Source organism: Lissotriton helveticus, chromosome 10 (assembly GCF_964261635.1).
Source record: "Lissotriton helveticus chromosome 10, aLisHel1.1, whole genome shotgun sequence".
Lineage (NCBI taxonomy): Eukaryota > Metazoa > Chordata > Amphibia > Caudata > Salamandridae > Lissotriton > Lissotriton helveticus.
In genome coordinates, this window is record NC_136071.1 from 961,897,569 (window position 1) to 961,918,426 (window position 20,858).

Consider the following 20,858-nt stretch of genomic DNA (forward strand, 5'->3'; position numbering starts at 1 on the left):
TATTTGCGATTAGCAAATTGCTAATCGCAAATAAGGAATAACTAAAGGCCCATAGGAATGAATGGGGAGTCATTCCTTATTTGCGATTAGCTATTTGCTAATCGCAAATAAGGATGCGATTTCAAGGGTGCCAGGGGTGTCCACAGGACACCCTGTAGCACCCCTGAAATGTAAATGTAGACTGATGTTGCGCACACACATGTCCAAAGGACATGTGTGTGTGTAACATGCAACTTAGAAAAATGCACTAAAGTGCATTTTTCTAAGTTTTCGCTATTTACACGAAGTTACACTTCGCGGTAAATAGCGGCCCCATATTGCGAATTCGCAATTTTTAAAAGGTTCATGAATAGCATTTAAGGAATCTCTAATTGAGATTCCTTAAATGCGATTCTAAGCAATTTTGCGCTTTCTGTATTAGCGATTTTTGCATTTGGGATGATGAATCCCAAATGCAAAAATAGCGCTCGCAAAGGGCCGGATTCTCAGAATCTGGCCCTTTGCGAGCCGATTTTACAATGATGAATCTAGCTGATAGTGTTTGCAGTTTGTACAGCACTGACAGGTGACTTCAGGAAAACCAACACAAGCCAGCAATGTACAAGAGTACCATACTTTGAGCATATTCTCTATGCCATGATGTGTGAAGTAGGAATGTGTGTCAATTTTCAAAACACTTCTCATGTTGTAATTATATGTTTTCCTCCCCTCTACAGGGGGCACTGCCTCCAACATGCATATGTCCCAAACTAAGTAGTATATCAGAGGAATATTATATGTTTAAAAGGTGACAGTCACAATGCCATACTCTGCTAAATCTCCGCATTGAAAGTAAAAGTCAAACTAAGCTTTGTGATTTTGTTGGGGCCACTTTTTGTGTGGGCTCTACTTCTGGTGGTTTTTGCAACAGTGCTGCGAGAACGAGGCTTTTGACTCATTTGTTTCTCTTCTTTACAGGACTTCTTCCGGACTCTGAACATCCATACAGCAGATTCGAGAACGACTGAAAGTGCAGCGGGCCTGCTCAAACTTGTGCAAAGAGCTTATTTTGGGGGAAAATTAGCATTCTGATTTCTCCTTCTTTCTCTACTTTATTGTAGCTCAGCACTGGGATACCACAAAAAAAAATCCAAGGAGGGTTCACATCCTGTTCTGCTTCTGAATCAGTGGCCTTTACATGTGTTTTGTCGATTAGAAATATTCTAGTACTTAATTAAACTGTAAATGTAAAAACATAGAACATTTAAAAACCCTTAGTAAATAATATTATCCTTAAAGCTGATGTGCTGATTTCGGATAAATCTCAGTCACTTTCTTATTATCGATGTCTAATAAAATGACATATGGTGGGCTACTCTGTGGTGCGACTTAGTTCGCTTTCCTCACTGTAATGATGGCGGTCGTGCTCGACCTAAAGATGCTGTTTTGGGCTGCACTTATTTTTAACATGTTTTTGTGCACTATATATATATGGAACCACAGACCATGTGTCCTCCTAATAAGCATGACGTAGTGATGTATACCGATTATATAAAAAAAGTTTTTTTTTTCGCAGTAGTAAATTTGGGTGGTCCAGTGCAGTTTTGTGTGATGACCCATAGTGAAGCTGTAGAAATGAATGCATCCTCTTAAATTGGTAAAGAAGTAATTTATGTGGTAGCAGTGAAAACAACTGCTATGAAATAAAGGAACAAGCATCATTTTGCACTCTAAAGAAACAAACTTCTGCACACTAATGTTGCATGAGTTTTATTTGGGGCATCTGTTTTTATGTTTAATCTATCTTCTGCCTCTTGTTTTTTGGAGGCTGGTTCATTGGCAGCGATAGGAAGTCACATCTGGAAGGAAGACCTGCCAGTTTGGTATTTGGGAATTAAAGGTGTATTGGAGGAGAATGGATAGCTCTGCATGTGATGAAAGAAGCATGCTTGTTAGTGTGTATTTATTATTTGTTATGTTTCATTCCGCTGGTTATTTCCTGGTTGCTGAAATGTAGTAGAACTCGACTCTGCCTCCATTTGCTAAGAGTCCAGGGAGCACTAAGATGTCTTTGTTTTATCGAGTTTTTGAATGTAGGCTCTTTCCCAAGATTGTTCATTTCACAGAGCTTTAGAGTTTTAAAATACTTGCGTTTTTCCTAATAGGGCATTTTAAACATATCCATGCTGACTGGTTAGCTGATACTGAAAGCACGCCGAGGTCTGAAATGTCTGTTTGAATGACAGAATCACAGCAGTAATCAGATTCAGCACCGCCTCCGCAGTATCATTTCACACAATGTACATCGTGCTACACCCTTCCCCATCCTTTCACAGCCCATACACATTAGGTTGCACCTTTCACGAACCGTGGTAATGCTTGATATGTCGATGCTTAGACATTAGCTAATGTATTCTCTTGCAACGAAATCCTTAATTAATTTATCACTTGTTTAAGAGACATCTCACTAATTGTCACATATCACAACACCCCGCTCTTAAAATATCTCTCAAGTGAAAGCCAAGAACGGTTACTGAGGTTCACTTGACCTCTGTGGAACAGGTTTTGTGATCTGACACATAAATGTATTTCTCCTTTACTTCCCATGTTCTAAAGACCCCAAATGTGTCCAGTCCGCTTATGATGCCAGTATTGTACAAGTAGCGTTTTTAAAGACCAAGCTGTGTGGGACCATTTGTTCCAGAATTTGTAATGTCCTTCATTACCATGTTGGTGCTTTGAGCATTATGTGCAGTTTGCAGTGCCCTCCTGTCTGTTGTTCTAGAGAATTAGGATAGTGCACATATGGGCCCTAAATGTACACATTACATTTTCACAGGCCCTTTTAAAATGTTTCATACTGTGGCACTTTTTGACTTCTCTTCACTATCACACCACCCCACAAATTATAAAAATTCTATTTGCACAAATATGTAGTTCAATGAAAATTATTCTAATTCCGATCGTCCCAGAGAAAACCAGTAGTGAAGTTGGGTCCTGTTGGATTAAACATTCAATATTTCAATAAAATGCTATACAAAACAGCAAGGTTAGGTAATATATTACAGAGTCGTGCTAGTTTTTAAAAGGCTCACATTTGTGCTCTACTAATGTAGGATTTAGCAACTGGACTTTCTATGCAAATATAGTTGTTCTTGAGTGCAGCTTTAAGTACTTTAATCATTATTTCTTTAGCTAGATCCAAATTATAAAATTTTCCCTACAAAAGATGCACAGTTCTAACAGCTAAACGTTCTTTGACTTGTATTTGTAGTTACAAATTCTTAGATCATTGTGGCCGGCAGCCAAGCAGAAACATGCTCATTTGCAAAACAAAACCTCGTTTAATGGGGTTCCGTGTTATCAGAAGAAATCAGTGTTATCAGGAAAAAAAGAAAATATTTGAAGATTTCCCAGGAACATATAATATGCACATATCTAGAATGACAAGTCTCGTTGATGTTCATCCATTTACTGCTGAGACCGTTTTTCAACACAATTAATGACCACTAGGTTAATGGAAAATGTAGTCCTATTTCATAAAATATATGCATAGTTGTTTCATTATGCCAGCTACTCGATTTAAAGTCACTATAAAATATGTCCTTTTAGTTAATATGTCAATTCTACTATTGTTTCATGTTTTCTAGCCACAATTTCAACAGCTAATACCACTGCATTGTAAAGAACTTCTGTATTTTCGGGGTTGTAAAGAAAGAGTCTGTGTCATCCCTATAGTGAGAAATACATCTGGTGCAGATGCACACCCTTCAGTACTGTTGTCAACATTTCATCTGGTCCAACAAATCACAAACGTACTTATGTCTTATCTTTTTACTTCATGCTGTATATGTGAAACAATGTGCTGTATGATATTGCTTTGTTACTTATGGTGAATACAGACATTCCTAATGTTTTTCTGCAGCATCCACTTCTGTCAGTAGGTTGTCATTCGTCACGAACCATGCATTATGTGTAAGCGAAACCTGCTGTCCCAATGACATGGTATGTCAAATAAATGAAATAAATGGGGCTATGTTTTTTTAGTGCTTTTCTACTCGCCAGTTTTCATACTTTGATTGATATCTCGGCTTTAGCCATTGAAAGTGTTGCTTGTTACACTGGGCCCACTTTAGTCTCTCCGGCTGGCTGTAGGCTGTCGCACGTGCGCTATTTCCTTATGAAACACTGTGAGAAAAGTTGTCTCTTGTGCATAAAATGCAAAAGTACTGGACAGCCAGCTGCGCACACTAAGGGAATATTGCATCTCTACACCTCTTGCCGTCTGTTGGTTGTATTGACTTATAGTTTTGCGATTGGAACTAGGCCACACATTTATGTGTTTTTAATAATCCACAATTTCTTGATCTACCTTATGTTGTAAATACTCGGTGGTTGCACAGCAACCACATGTTCAATGAAAATTATGACCTCAAATTCGAAGTTCAATGGCTAATCTGTAAGCAAATGTCAAGGGCATGGCAAGTGATGGAAGGAATGCAGTGTATCTGCAAGCGAAGGAAGGACAGGTTAGGAAGGAAAGTTAACTGTTAAGTTTGTTGTTTTACTCAACAAACACATTGCACACTGGACCCATAAAGCATCTGGGATGCTTCCCCCTTAATTTACATGTGCATTTTATTCGGCAACACACTGCCCCGTTAAGTATACATATTTTCCCTACCTTCGAGACATTTTAAAAATTACTAATTTCTGGTCACATTTGAACTATGTTAAGAAAATAGTTTTTTAATCCTCTAGCCCTTCCCACCCCGCTCTTCGTGCTATATCATAAAAGATCAGGGAACCAAGTCAGAAGTTTACTCGTTTTTAGGTCAGAGTTGACAGGATATATGTTGGTCGCCAGTAGATAGTTATAGTTAGGACCTAGTTTCAATAGGAAAAGTATTGACTTGCCTATAACTCGCGTTTTTTATTGTATTTTAATTTTTTGTTTTATATAGCGCGAAATTGATCCGAATCGGGTATCGGAGCGCTTTACATAGCACCAGTTGCATTACATGAGGACACATTCATTTTTTGTTAGGCACGGGGAGATTAAGTGATTTGGCCAGAATCACAGGATGTTCAGCATCATTGCTGAGACTCGAACCCAGTTCCCCAGATTCAAGGTGGACCACCCTAGCCATTAGGCCAACTCCTCTCCCGTTGAATGACCAATCTTAATGAAATTTTCCATAAAACAAATGTCAAAGTAGGTTCTGTGTGTCATGGAAAGTTTGGGGGTGATTAATGCTGTGGGGACTGAGAAATAGGGGCGCAAGAAAAGATTGCGTTTGTAATCTTAATTCCCATAGAAACGCGTTGTTGAACCTACAGCCCAAACCGCTGTAAAAGATTGATTATTTTGAGTCTAATATGATTAAACGTTGTGGAAAAGTAAATTTTGCCATGTCATATGTGCCTACGTGTTCCCCATCTTATGTTATATGTGCATGATCGATATGCATGTATTCCCCTCTGATCGATTAAAAGACGCAATTACAGTTGTGTCCATCTCTAGTATGCCAGTTTCTAGTTTTCGTGAATATAACGAATATCAGGCCTATGTAAAGCTACGTTGCCACGTTTTACAGTGTGCACGTTAATTCATTGAATTATCCCCGTTTCTAGGCCTCAAAAGGGCTCGGACTCAGATTCAGCTCCTGTTTCCTGAACCCTCTCCGAGGAGCGATACAGCCCCCACCTGTATCCCTGACCCTTAGCCTACTTCTTGCCACGCAGTGCCCGGCTCGGCCTGGCTCTGCCTCCCAGTCTGCCAAGAGTATGTTATGTTTCTAGTTATCAGTCCAGCCCTCCTTCTCTGCATTCCTAAGCTACTGAATCGCATCAATAGTTTCCGTCATGGTCTAGCCTTTATGTCTCCATGTAAGAGAAATACTGTATTAATATTCAATAGAATATTCCTCGCACACTCACTACATATAGAATAATGTATGCACCAGTCTTAATGTCTATTAGCCTTTGCCCTGATAACTTTTGGATTCTATCAACATGTACTCTAAACAACAGATACTAGATATGCCTGGGTACATGTCGCTCTGACACTCCAGACTTTCGTCTCCTCTTCAAGCGCAGAAGTCATAGCCCCCAGTTCTCCCTGGTAACACGTCATTGCCCATTTGCGCGCACCACTAGGTTAGAGGTCCCAGCTGCTCAGGTAGCCCCCTCCATGTTTCCGCCCCTTTTATGACATATTCTGTTACGTTTACATCACATGTCTATGTATACGCCCTGTACACGCCTTCTTGTTACATCATGTTGCCCTTATCTTTCGCGACTGCTACAAACTCCGCCTACTGCTACGCCTACTGTATTGAATGCAATGTATTTGTTTAACTATAAATATTGTGCACTGTTATTAAAAGTTACCCCCCTTATGCTCCCAGATCCTGCCCCCGGCAGCTGCCATCCCATTCAGGCTGTCCTGTTCCTGTCCTTTTATGCCTGATTAAAGCCTGTCAACTCCAGCTACCTCGAATCTTGACTCTTATTTATTGAGCTACCTGTTTATTGATTATAGTAAAAAATAGATCCGGTAATAATTTATTTATTTACCACATAATGGCGCCCGAATAGGGACTTTCCCTTTCCCCACGCGCCGGAGAAGCCACGCAGGCCCCCTGATCCTCTGCAGCCGTGACGGAACCATACCGGCCACGTGCAGATATTTCTGCTTCAAGTATCCCTCAGGCCCACGGAGGAGACGGAGGTTGCGGTCCAGCATCCAGACGAGGCGGTGGAGGAACGCGGCGAGTCCCGACCAGAGCCCAAGCCGAGAGTCCAAGGTCCGAGGTATCCGGAGGCCCACCTGTAATGTAACTGAAGTCCGAAGTTCGTCCGTCCGTCGTCGTAGCAGTCCAGTCCAGTCCGAGGCCTTCCGTTCTTGCTGCCCGGTGAGTACCGTTGCTGGGGTAGTATCTAGACAGGGTCAATTAATTTGTCTCTGGTCCCTGGGTTTGGGTACACAGATCCAACACGAAGTGTCCACCTAGGTGGATGCGGGTCCTGACGTGTCTCTTTATGGGACCGGTAAGTTTCGTACTGTTTTAGCAGTGCATCTAGTCATTCCAGTAAGTTCTGTTCTGTTCTCGAGAAATTCATGTGTTTCTGTTGTCAGTATTCCAGGTAGTATTCTGTCCGAACTGTTATTTTAAATGTTATTTCATGTGTTTTCAATGTTGTGGTATGAGTGATTTGTTTTCAAGTTATTATTGTGTTTATCGTGTATTGTATTTGTGTCCAGATTCCAGTCTAAGTCATGCCTCTGTTCTCGAAGTTACGTCAGTTAAAAACCAGAAAAGGTCTGCTCGAGGAAGCATTTCCTGTCCCGCCGAGGGACAGTCCAGGTCATTTTATGTATCATAAGCATGGCATAAGTGCCATATTATATCTAGACTTATGGGTCGAGTATACTAAAGATCTAGAAGAGAAATATAGATGGCCTGTATCAGGTACATGGGATGCCGAGTGCATCATGCGAGTAGAAGAAGCATTATGGAAAAAGAAATCCAGACAGTCCCAGAAAGATGCCATCGAGTTATGGCGCAAAGAATCTCATAAAAGAACCGAAAAAGAAATCAGAAAGTCAGAATTAAGTAGGGAATCCTCAGAAAGAGCCCAAGAAAGGGAATTAATCGAAGTAGGTGAACGAGTAAAAGCCGAACAGTCAGACAGACAGAGAAATGCCCTCATTAAGGGTATGTATCCTCTTCTTGCCGAGGGCTTGCCAAAAGCAACCCCGGAAGCACCATGTAATTTTCCGCCGCCATTAGTTCCGATTAAGCTACGTCACAAACCGACCGCAGCTGATATTTTTCTCTCGTCCTATTTGGACGACACAGTCCCAGAATATGCAAATCCTGTTCCGCCAGCTCCTGTAAATAATGTAATTCCTGTTCCTCCAGCCACCGGGGCACCTGTTACAGCACCCCCGGTCCAGCCTACAGTACAAGTTCCCGCTACATCGGTCACTCTGCCAGCCCGAAGAGTATCAGTCGACGATTCTAGTTTAGGAGCCGCGGGGGGAGGTCCTCCTGGTACCCCGCCGCCACACAAACGTGTAACGTTAGTCGAGTTACATGAACGTGCGTTACAGCGTACGCCCAAATATCAGTCCATTGCAGATATCAGACGAGCTCTCACCGAATGCCGTTATGATCCAGTCCCAGGCGATGATAATATGGTTATATATTCATTGCGTGTAAGACGGGTGACCGAGTATTTGGACACCCTACCGAATATGAAAGAAGATCTAGACAGAATATATCGTTTCATCCGTACAGGAGACGATCCAGAAAGTATTGGCGAAATCATGTCTCTAAGGAAAGCTGAGACCCAGCTCATGCTATTAAAATTTCTAATCAATTGTTTAGTAAGGGAACAAGATTGTCCGACTAAAGATCCGATCGAAATGAGAATTCTGACAAAGTGGAGTGATCATATAGCCGAGGGAAGACACAAGACACTCAGTAGTATAGAGAGTATGTACAAGAAAATTCGTAAGGAAATAATAAGGTTACACGAGAAACGCAAAGCAGCACAAGTAAGCGAGAAAGAAGACAACACTGATACTGAAGAGGTAGAAGACGAGAATACCGCCAGAATAGCGTATGTAGGTAAATCTAGACTTCTAGACCGACATTCACGCCTAGAACACAAGAAAGTTTTTCACCTTCCAGCACTAGAACAAGAGAATCTAGAACAAGTATTTCAAGCTACCGATCACATTCTGAAATCACGTATCGGTTATAGTGAACTTAGTACCATGCATGAACAAGAACTAGCCCGATCAGCAGTCCGATGGACTACTGATTCTACCACTTTTCCAGATGAAATAGTGGCACAAATGTTTCTGAAACTGCCCCCAGCCGAGCAGCGACTGGTGGGTATGTATATGATCCAGCACCTCATCACACTGTATGAGGGTCAGCATTCTGATCCAGGTCCGTTACATGATGTTCTGAACGAGTTACTCCAATATAGATGGAGAGGTCTAGGTACCGATTTAATCAGTGTCATTCTAGAACAGCGCCACAAATATAGAACGTTCCTGAATCCGCATTTTGTTCATGTCTCACCTCCAGAAAGTAAACCGTTTTACATAGATAGACAGCATCCGTTACGAGAAGTACACCCAGTTAGGACAGCGGGTGGTGAAATGCAACGAGTATTTGTTTACACCCCTATTACGAAGATGGAACTCTTAGAGATGAAGAAATTAATTCCCTGTCACGACAAAGATCCAGCAGGGTTCCACCGAGAATTAAAAGACATGCTCCGTATGGGAGAATACACGTATCCAGATATCATTAAAATGCTAAAGGTCCTGTTGCCCGCAGGGGTATATGAAAAACTCAAGGAAAAAGAATGGGAGGTGGGAGAGAAAAAGATTGATTGGACAGCTCTAGAAGCTGAAGATAATATACGAGTACCAGGTACCGGTCTTGGGGACAAATGTAAAGAATTGCCCGAGTTATTGATACAAGTTTTGCCAAGGTTACTAGCCACGAAAAAGGAAGATTGGGATGCAATCTCAGCATGCAAACAGAAACAGGATGAAGACACTAGTGATTATTATTCTAGATTTGAGAAATGTTTTATTATTAACAGTGGTTTGAAGACAAGTAGCGAGTCGTACCCTCATCTTTTTGTTTCTAAACTAGTCGAGAATTCAAGCCCACAAGTTAAAAATCGAGTTTTGAAAGTCGAAAGTAGTTGGCAAGCTAATACTCCGTCACAAATGCTTCAAATGCTCCAGTATCACCAGAATAGAATCAGGGAAGAGCAAGAACACGAAAGGAGACGTATGAAAGACACGAAAATGAAAGTACTAGTTGCACAATCTGTTCCACAAGACAGTCAGAAGAGGGGTCCGAATCAAGCCAGTCATCCTGCAGCTCCCGTTAAAGGGACATGCAATTATTGTAAACAGCCAGGTCATTTTATAAACGAGTGTGCAGTTCTGAAACACAACATAGCTACTGGTAAGACTAAAGAAAGACCACGTCCGCCTAGACAAGAACAAGTTTCACAGACTTCTCAGCCACCACAGAATGCACCACAGACAGTTCCAGCACCGCAGCCTGTCGCTGCAACACAGCATGTTACACAGCAGATGTACCAGTATGCCCAGACAGAGTATCCAGAGTATCAACAGTATTCATGAAACAGCCTAGAGAGGGAGGTAGGCTTGCCTCTCATCGAGATACCTGTAGATCAAGAGGGTCCCTATGTGCACAGTCAAGTTTTAGGGAAAGACAGAAAGTTTTTGATTGATACAGGGGCAAGTAGGACTACTATCAGTCATGACGAGGTTCCAGGGGCTCCGCTCTCAGGCTCTAGAAATGTTTCCCTTGGATTTTCAGGAAAGCCTATTGTTAACGAGATTTCAAAGCCAGTTACTCTAGAAGTTGGTCCATTGTCCCGAACTACTGACTTGTTACTTACGAAGTCATGTCCAGAAAATTTGTTAGGCATTAAAACATTGAAAGAATTAGGTGCAGTAATTTGCTGCTCTCCAGAAGGAATACGATTGTTTTTGCGTGACTTTAAAGGTCACTATGTATTACGCGATTTTGATCCAAGATTATCCAATGTACCGCAGCATTTATGGGCGCAAGGTCCAACTGATGTAGGTTTTATGCAAATCACACCCCATCGTGTGACTCTCAAGCAAGGTATAGTCTTGCCACGAATCAGACAGTACAGATTGCCACCTGAGGCTGTAGCAGCCTTATCCAAAATTATTGACGAGCTTATTGCTCAAGGAGTGGTTGTAGAAACTGACTCCAATGTATGTAATTCTCCTATCATTCCAGTCATGAAACGTACTGATCCAAGTGCACCTCCAGTATATCGATTAGTGATTGACCTTCGAGAACTTAATAAATGTATCATACCCCAGTATCCAGTAGTCCCGGATATTTCATCCCTATTGACAGCCATTGATTCTGAAGCTACATTTTTCACTGTCATCGACCTCAAGAATGCATTTTTCAGTGTCCCCATTCATCCAGACAGCCAGTACCTTTTCGGTTTTTGTTTAAATGGAAGGAGCTATAAATTCACATGAGCTCCTCAAGGTTTCACAGAAAGTCCTAGTATTTACAGTCAAGCACTTAAAAGACAACTAGACAATATCCACATGCCAACTGACACTGCCCTGCTCCAGTATGTCGATGATCTACTGATCACAGCCCGTTCTGAACGTGACTGCGAACGAGTGTCACTTACAGTTCTGTATTTTCTGGCCGAGATGGGGCACAAGGTGTCCCCTTCAAAGCTCCAGTTCTGTGTCCAGCAAGTGATCTACTTAGGCCACTTACTGTCCAAGTGGGGTAGGCAGTTGACACCAGACCGTATCCAGTTGATAGCGAGTCTTCCACAGCCCAAGACACAGAAGGAGGTACGTGCTTTTATTGGCCTCACTTCTTACTGCAGACAATGGATTCCTCAGTATGCATTTCTAGCCAAGCCACTGATACAGTTAACGACACAGGAGGCAGCCGTATCGACTGTCCTCCCTTGGACATCTGAACATACACTTAGTTTTAATGAATTAAAGAAAGCCTTATGTCAAGCACCTGTTCTAGCTACACCGAACTACAGTAAGCCTTTTACACTTTTTGTCACAGAACGTGATGGTACTGCATTATCTGTTCTCACACAAGATCAAGCAGGACAGTACAAGCCCTGTGCTTATTTTTCGAGCACATTAGATCCAGTAGCCCAGGCTTTGCCTGCGTGCCTCAAGTCAGTTGCAGCCACAGCTCTAGCTATCAGACAAAGTGATTCCATAGTGTTAGGACATTCCCTGACAGTACAAGTTCCACACTCCGTGGAAGTTCTTTTAAACCGAACACAGACTCAGCATTTGACAATTGCACGTTTAACAGGTTACGAATTGACACTGTTCCAGCCACACATAGAAATCAGACGCTGCAACATTCTAAATCCTGCTACACTGTTACCGTCAGTTACTTCAAATCCTGCCACACATGACTGTGTGGAAGTCATTAATACTATGACTAAGCCAAGACAAGATCTGACAGACATTGCATTACCTAACCCCGACCTGACACTTTATGTGGATGGTTCATGTATGAGAACTAGTACAGGAGAACTAGTAGCCGCGTACGCAGTGACTACTGACACTGAAGTTATTGAAACACACCGTATTGACATCCTGTCTGCTCAAGCAGCAGAGCTAGTTGCTCTGACCCAAGCCTGCATACGTGCCAAGAACCTGAAAGTAAACATATATACAGATTCACGTTACGCATTCGGAGTTGTACACGACTTCGGAGTACTCTGGCAGGAGAGAGGTTTCATGACTTCTCATGGAACCAAGATTCAGCATGGTCTCCTCATTCAAGCTCTGTTAGTTGCAATACATTTACCGACAGCTATCGCTATCATGAAGTGCAAGGCACATACGAAAGTTACTGACATCATTTCCCAAGGTAACGATCTAGCAGATCGAACAGCCAAGCTTACAGCTCAGACACCAGACATTCCAGTTAACAAGACACAGACATCCACTCCAGAACAGACTACCTGTATGACAGTTAAGGACCCTACACAAGATGTCATAGACATACAGTTACATGCTACTCCTGAAGAAATCAAGAAATGGTCCGAACAAGGAGGGGTCCAGACAGATCAGGGATGGGTGACGAAGGGAAAAGCCACATGGTTTCTCCCCGACTCCATGGTTCAAGTCATTATCAATACCGCACATAGTCCAGCACACCTAGGAGAAAAAGCCATGTTAGACAGTATACAGAACCTCTGGTTCAACAAGCATTTACGAGCTGCAGCCAAGCAGAAAGTCCGTACCTGTATGATATGTTGCCAGTTCAATCCAGGTAAAAGTGTCCCGGTGGAACAAGGTGGATTCCAACCTCCTGACCACCCTTTTGAAGTCCTCCAGATGGATTATATTCAGATGGAGCGATGTCGAGGTTTCAAGTATGTCCTTGTAGTTGTATGCGCTTTGTCCAGGTGGACAGAAGCATATCCAGTTCCAGATTACACAGCAGCGACCACTGCCAAGCAGTTGGTTCGTGAATTTTTTCCCTGTTATGGACTCCCTAGGGTCGTGTATTCTGATAACGGCCAGCCATTCTCATCCGAGTTAATGAAACATGTTTCCCTTCTGTTAGGGTACCAGTGGAAGTTCCATTGTGTGCGCCATCCTGAAGCAGCCGGTCTCGTAGAGAGACATAACCAGACCCTGAAAATCCGTATTGCCAAGACATGTAAAGAGAAAGGTGTAGACTGGCTAGTTGCCCTGCCAGTTGCTTTATTCTTTATGCGAATGGTCGCACATTCTAGATCAGGTCTGTCCCCTTATGAGGTCGTATTCGGCCGCCCCCAAACATGTGGGGTACACCTAGACCCCGCAGTATAACAGATGTTTCCAGTAATATGTTGACAGATTACCTAGCTTCCTTGATGTCTGCCCTACACTCTTGTCGTTCCCAGGTTGCTGCCGCATTTCCAGACAATACTGAAGTGAAACCGCACGAGGTCATTCCAGGGGACCTCGTTCTCGTAAGGAACTTTGATCGTTCAAGTCCGCTGGAGCCTCGTTGGAAAGAGCCACGACTTGTCCTCCTGACCACCCGTACGGCCGTGAAGTTGGAAGGCCGCAAGGGGTGGGTCCATCTGTCCCATGTAAAGAAATTCCATGGAGTCCGGAAAAAGACATTTTTAAAGGACACTTCTAAAGACTGTTCCATTTCTAAAGACTGCCTGAAACCAGATATTGATCTAAATCCTGAACTGAAAGTTCCTCTGTTAGAGAAAACTCCGCAAGAGGAGTATAAGTTGAAGCTCCGGTCTAGTAAAATAAGTCAGCCAGTTTAATTGTCTAAGTCCCTCTCGGGTGAAACGGTTAGACAGGTATCTGACATGTATGAGATAGACCCCCATAGTGAGAGAGTTAGTCAAAACTCTATACGATGTATCGTCATTCTAAGTTTCCTATTGTTTCTAAGTTTGATGGTTACCTGCACAAGTTATGCATTACATTTATGTTTTCCAATTTCGCATATAAATAAGTTTGCGAATGCTACAGTAGAGCACACATTTAGTGATCTGCCTCCTCACGAGCTATCCTATCGTCTTGCTATGCGTAATAATACATTCTTCCGAATGTTACACTATTCACACCAGACCAGCAATGCCACTAATTGTTGGGTGTGTGGTCGACTCCCCCCTTTCCAGACACCGAAGGGAGTTCTGCCACTCTTTCCTTATCCGTTTTCACATAATGGTTCGTGTGGAGCATGGTCCATGTTAACGTCATCTTCAAATGATATGTCCCTTCTGAATAGAACATGTTTTCCAGACAAGCAAGGTCTCCCCCATAGAACAGGGTTAGATCTAGAAAATGAAGTATATAATTTAGGTAATTATTCTTCGAATTTTATGGTATTGAATGTTCAGTCTGATACTACTCCAGACTTACCTGCTATTTCAGTACTACCAGTCAAAGGCGAATTATGTGTCAGAAAGAATGGTTCCGCACATGTAGGACATAGTGATTGTACTACTACTGTCGAGTATAGTGACAGTGGGAAATCTATTTTCAAAGCCTCACGTCATTCTTATTTTGTTTGTGGTCAGACCGCATATGTTCGTCTGCACCTCGATTGGGATGGAACATGTTACATTGCCTTCCTACTGCCACCAGTTTTTCTAGCCCCATCTGATTATCATAGAAACACACATCTAGTACAGGTCAGACATAGAAGGGAGATTGAGTCCCCGATTGTCGATCAAACTGAAACTACTCTAGAACAATATCAAGACTTTAATAAAGGTTTCTTCTTCTTTATAGGCCCTGTCCAGAATAGTAAGTTAATCCGTAGGTTAACCAGAACCCTTGAAGCAGTAGTGAATGAGACTACTTCTGCTCTAGGTAACTTAACCGAAGAGCAATCTGCTATGAGATTTGTCGTGCTCCAAAATCGTCTCGTTCTTGACGTCATACTGGCCGATAGAGGAGGAGCATGTAGAGTCATCGGATCTAGTTGCTGCATTTTCATTCCTAATAACGCGCCGTCTGTTTATTCAGCTATAACCAGACTTCATAAAATTGCCCATCAGTTACACCAGAATCCAGGCACCTGGACATGGTCCGGTTGGCTCTGGAGTATTATATCTGCCTGGGGATGGAAAGTATTGTCATTTCTAGGTATTGCAGTAATGATCCTATTCAGTTGCTGCCTCTGTATACAATGTGGCCCTGCGATTTGCGGCATTTGTGCTACCTCTTGTATTCCTAGTCCTAAGTCCCGTTCCAAGACAATTCGAGACGAGCAAATGATGCTATATGAAATGATAGATGGTATCATGAATATAGATGTTTCCTGATGGAAACGTAGGGCACAAGGAGGGAATGTGGAAAAGTAAATTTTGCCATGTCATATGTGCCTACGTGTTCCCCATCTTATGTTATATGTGCATGATCGATATGCATGTATTCCCCTCTGATCGATTAAAAGACGCAATTACAGTTGTGTCCATCTCTAGTATGCCAGTTTCTAGTTTTCGTGAATATAACGAATATCAGGCCTATGTAAAGCTACGTTGCCACGTTTTACAGTGTGCACGTTAATTCATTGAATTATCCCCGTTTCTAGGCCTCAAAAGGGCCCGGACTCAGATTCAGCTCCTGTTTCCTGAACCCTCTCCGAGGAGCGATACAGCCCCCACCTGTATCCCTGACCCTTAGCCTACTTCTTGCCACGCAGTGCCCGGCTCGGCCTGGCTCTGCCTCCCAGTCTGCCAAGAGTATGTTATGTTTCTAGTTATCAGTCCAGCCCTCCTTCTCTGCATTCCTAAGCTACTGAATCGCATCAATAGTTTCCATCATGGTCTAGCCTTTATGTCTCCATGTAAGAGAAATACTGTATTAATATTCAATAGAATATTCCTCGCACACTCACTACATATAGAATAATGTATGCACCAGTCTTAATGTCTATTAGCCTTTGCCCTGATAACTTTTGGATTCTATCAACATGTACTCTAAACAACAGATACTAGATATGCCTGGGTACATGTCGCTCTGACACTCCAGACTTTCGTCTCCTCTTCAAGCGCAGAAGTCATAGCCCCCAGTTCTCCCTGGTAACACGTCATTGCCCATTTGCGCGCACCACTAGGTTAGAGGTCCCAGCTGCTCAGGTAGCCCCCTCCATGTTTCCGCCCCTTTTATGACATATTCTGTTACGTTTACATCACATGTCTATGTATACGCCCTGTACACGCCTTCTTGTTACATCATGTTGCCCTTATCTTTCGCGACTGCTACAAACTCCGCCTACTGCTACGCCTACTGTATTGAATGCAATGTATTTGTTTAACTATAAATATTGTGCACTGTTATTAAAAGTTACCCCCCTTATGCTCCCAGATCCTGCCCCCGGCAGCTGCCATCCCATTCCCATGCAGGCTGTCCTGTTCCTGTCCTTTTATGCCTGATTAAAGCCTGTCAACTCCAGCTACCTCGAATCTTGACTCTTATTTATTGAGCTACCTGTTTATTGATTATAGTAAAAAATAGATCCGGTAATAATTTATTTATTTACCACAACGTGACTAAAGACTATTCATGAAACTTTGAAATAATAAAACTCTTAAAATCTTTAGTAACTCTCATTATTGACTGACCTTAGAGATTGTGATTAATATTAATGTGATGACTTGCTCCTGATTCTCATCATCATTGGACTCCTAGACATGGTCCCCATTGGAATGCATTGTAGTGAAAGCCTGTTTTTCAGAGTCTCAAAAGAGGCACATATAAAGGGTGATATCAGATTGTAGTCACAATTTCAACAGGGCCACTGCAATTATGCAATTCCGCAGCTGTAGCACTTTCCACATAATTATGAATTTGCTACATTTGCCACATAATCCTTCATCTACTGCATAATCAGCAGATTTTAACAAGAATGTTTTTTTCTAGCTCAAACAGTGCCTTTTGGACCTATCTGAGGCCTTTGACTCGGTGAGCCACCTGGTTCTGATCCATTGTTTAAGGGAGATTGGGATCGTAGGATTGGCCCTTAAGCTTCTAGTATCTTTCCTTAGTAATCAAACCAAGTCAGTTACCTTTGGTTACTTGGTTTCTAGCTCCTTTTCCTTACCATGTGAGGTCCCACAAGGGTCTTCTTTAAGCCCCACTTTGTTTATTATCTATGTGGCTCCTTTGGCGGCATTGAATGAATCTTTTGGTTTTAACACAACATTGTATGCGGAGGATAGGCAAAACGTGGTCTCTATTCACTGTAATGTAGATGAGGTAGCCAATAGATAAAAAAACTGTATGACCACTATTGCCAGCTGGATGGACGGTCAATGTCTCAAACAGAACTCTGATAAAACGTAGGTGCTTCTTTTTGGATCAGATGTGTCCTTTTGGAATTCTACTACGTGGCCAACCACATTGGGCCCCCCACAATCCCCAGTCACCAAAGCGAAAAAACTGGGAGTTATTTTTGATCCCAAATTAACCTTCAAAGATCAGATAAATCAACTAATCTCTTCCTGTTTCTACCTTTTGAAAACATTGGAAAAACGTCCTGCCATTTATCTCTACTGAGCTCCAGACTGCAGTGGTGGTTACGCTGGTGCTTTCTGGGACTGATTACTGTAACGCTATTTACCTGAGCATAAAACAAGGCCTTTTAAAAAAAACTTCAGCGGATGCAGTCCATCTTCTGAAAAACTATAGGCAATTTGAATCAGCTACCAAAGGGTCAAAGAACTACACTGGTTGCCTATTAAAAGCAGGGCTGCTTTTAAGGCACTCTGCTTTGCACACAAAGCCCTACATGGTATTGGCCCTGACTAGTTTAAGGATAAAAAACTATGTCTTATTCTCACATGATCTTTGCGATCCACCTCGGACAGAAACATGCAAGTAGCTACGATTCGAAAAGCTTTTAGGGGTGGTAGAGAAACCTTATTCATTTCACAGCTTTGCTGTTGAATCAAATGCTGCTGCACTTTAGGTCTCAGTACAACTTAAGGTGTTTTAGAAACAATTAAAAACCTGCCTCTTCACTTCCAGTTAACTACTCTTTTGCTGCTTTGGTCCCTTCTGAGCCCTGGAGTACTGCTGTTAGCGCCAAGATGCCTTCGGGCATTCTTCACTCCCTACAAATATTAATCTAATCTACACACATGTATATTCAATTAAATAAATTAAAGGTTAACATTAAGTTTTAGCTACGTATGCTAATAAGTCCTTGGCCTACGTTAAAAAACCCTAGAAAGTTTACCTAGCTGGCTGTAATTTGCTTCCCGCCGTGCACTCCTTAATATGACCTCACATTACATCGCTCATTACATGCTAAATGGCATCAATGATGACCTCTCAAAGGATCCGCTGTGACTTCGACTGGTATTTTATTAGGAGTAGCAACGTTAATAATTCAACATATTTTGCAAGGGTGGGTGAGTTGTATTGCTTATGAGAGTCACAGAGAGGCTACTGGAATGGAGAGATTCCTAAGCAATAAAGTTTGGTTTCTGTAATTAGCCCATGAGATAGACAAGATAGCATAGTCGTGTTATTGTTTCAATGCACAAAAGTGGGATAGTGTTTTTATCTGGACAACTATGGTAACACTGGGTGGTAGAAATTTTGTGCATCCATGTATACTCCCGAACTTTCTGTCCAAAAAATGACAGTAGAATGTGTATTCTTAGCCAACGTCTGAGGTTTGTGAGGACATATAGGTAAGAAAACATCATGGCATCGTCACACGTCACACCACCTTGTACTACCCTGGATGTGTAGTTTTCAGAAATGTCTGGGTTTGGAAGGATTCTTGTCAGCAGGAGGCTGACCTCTCCCCCTCCTTGAACCCTTGTTCCTACGGATTTGAGGCTAGCCGGACCTCAGCGGGAGCGCGAGGGTTAACTTCTTTGGACTTCCCTTTTACACAGGCAGAGGACTGCCCTGAGAAACACGAGAACCAATCCCTGATCAGGACGGGACACAGAAGACCGGCCCACTGGCAAGGAAGGGCGGAAGAGGAAGACTCCGAGGAGACGGAGACGGAGCAAGGCGAGGAGCAGAGAACGGAGCCCGGAGAACCGGAGGAAGGAACACCTTGCGCCCTGCCAAGACGCGAACCACAAGGACGAAGGACCAAAGACCGCTGCAACGAGAACGGAGTCAACGAGACGGCCGAAACCGACAACTGGTCCTAAGAGTGATGGTTGGCCCCGGAGGACACCTGCTTGCCACCGTGACTCAGGAGAGTTACGGCCCCCGCGGTACGTGGTCCGGGAGAAGGGAGAAAGCAGGGTGTTGAAGGGGAGGTGTTGGGACCCGAGAACCAATGCATCTGGAATGTTTTATCCTCTGTCCATGAGGAGGAATAAGGGAGCAGGGACATCCCGGTTATTTCCAATGATGCTTTAATTTCGTAATACCTGTGGAGGGAAGTCGTATCACGATACACGTGACTATTATGTTGATATAAAAGGGGGGAGGAGAAGAGGGGCTGTGGAACTACGCTCGTACCTGTGCCTTTTCTTTGCTAGTTTTCCTTCCTGCTAAAGTTCCTTGATCTCCCTTCTTTGCGACCTGAGACCCTTTTGAGACAGGGAGAGCACTCTTGCCTCTTTAGGAAAGGCTGTTTCTTTTGCTGACAAGCACAAATCTCTCGTATTTCCCTCATTCTCACGGTCTGACAGGTCAAGGGTTTCTTTTTCCTCTGTTGGCTCGCATATAGCCTCTAGCAGACCGTACGACTTACCGCCCACTTTCTTCTTTTTGTTTCCTTATGGTACTTCGGGACACCCCATACTTCCCAAGAAAGAAAAGCCAGGAACACCACGCCGAAATCACCGAAGACCAGGACTGGCCGTGGACTTGTTCAAATTCACTTTGTTTGATTCAATAAAAACGTTATCAATATTGATCCCCGCATAAGACCTCCTAGACTCTTTTTCCGACCATCCCTCCCACAGGTGGTGTCAGAAGTGGGATTGGAGGAAATGGAGGCAGCGGTACAAAAGATGGCGGAGGGCCAGGACAAACTTGGACAAATAATGGAGAAGTGTCTGGCAGTAGCAGAGGAGGATAGAGAGAAGTTACACAAAACCCTCTAAGAACAAAGTCACAACCAGGAAACCGTTATAGGGAAACTGGCAGACACATTGAGTCAGCCGAGGGATCATACCGGACTTCCTTCAGTAGTTCTCCAAAAATACGTTGAGGGAGAAGACCCTGATTTCTTCTTTGCCATTTTGAAAGGATGGCTAGAGTGGCAGGATGGGGCCAGGATAAATGGGGTCAATATCTAGGCCATTACTTTCAGGGGACTTACAATCTGCCTATCAGGTTGCTAACCCTCAAGGCCTCAACCCCTATGAGGAGGTGAAACGAACCATTCTGGAACGTGTAGGAATAGACGAAGAGGCCTATAGGACACGGTTGCGCCAGATCATAGAGGGGCCTCAAGAGACACCCCGAGCCCTAGCCTACCGTGTAAGGGACTTGGCGGATAAATGGTTGAACCAATCACAGCAACCAAGGAAGAGATCATGGAAAAACTCTATATGGAACAGTTATTGAATTCTCTGTTTCCTCACGTACACAAGTGGGTACGCTAGCATACTGGGCTAACCCTAGAGAGAGCCATTGACATAGCCAGCGCCTACACCAGGGCCCAGGAACCACAGAGAGAACGGGAGGAACACCCCTGGAAGCGACCAGGCGGTACGTCGGTACGACCGGCTAAGTCCACAACATCCCAAAAACCTGGAACCATAACAGTAACACCGGGACCCTTCCCAATGCCCGTTCGTGTACAGCCCCCTCC

At 43.1% G+C, this 20,858-nt stretch overlaps 1 protein-coding gene across 1 annotated transcript in view; it reads left to right on the forward strand.

The window, feature by feature from the left end:
* The window catches only part of LOC144784683 (pituitary tumor-transforming gene 1 protein-interacting protein-like), a 142,657-nt gene extending 138,646 nt beyond the window's left edge, over positions 1 to 4,011 (forward strand). Inside the window, exon 7 of the mRNA XM_078663633.1 lies at positions 958 to 4,011. Coding sequence (XP_078519759.1) covers positions 958 to 1,007 — 50 coding nt within the window. The 3' untranslated portion in view covers positions 1,008 to 4,011. The remainder of the gene's footprint in view (positions 1 to 957) is intronic.
* Positions 4,012 to 20,858: the final 16,847 nt, after the last annotated feature.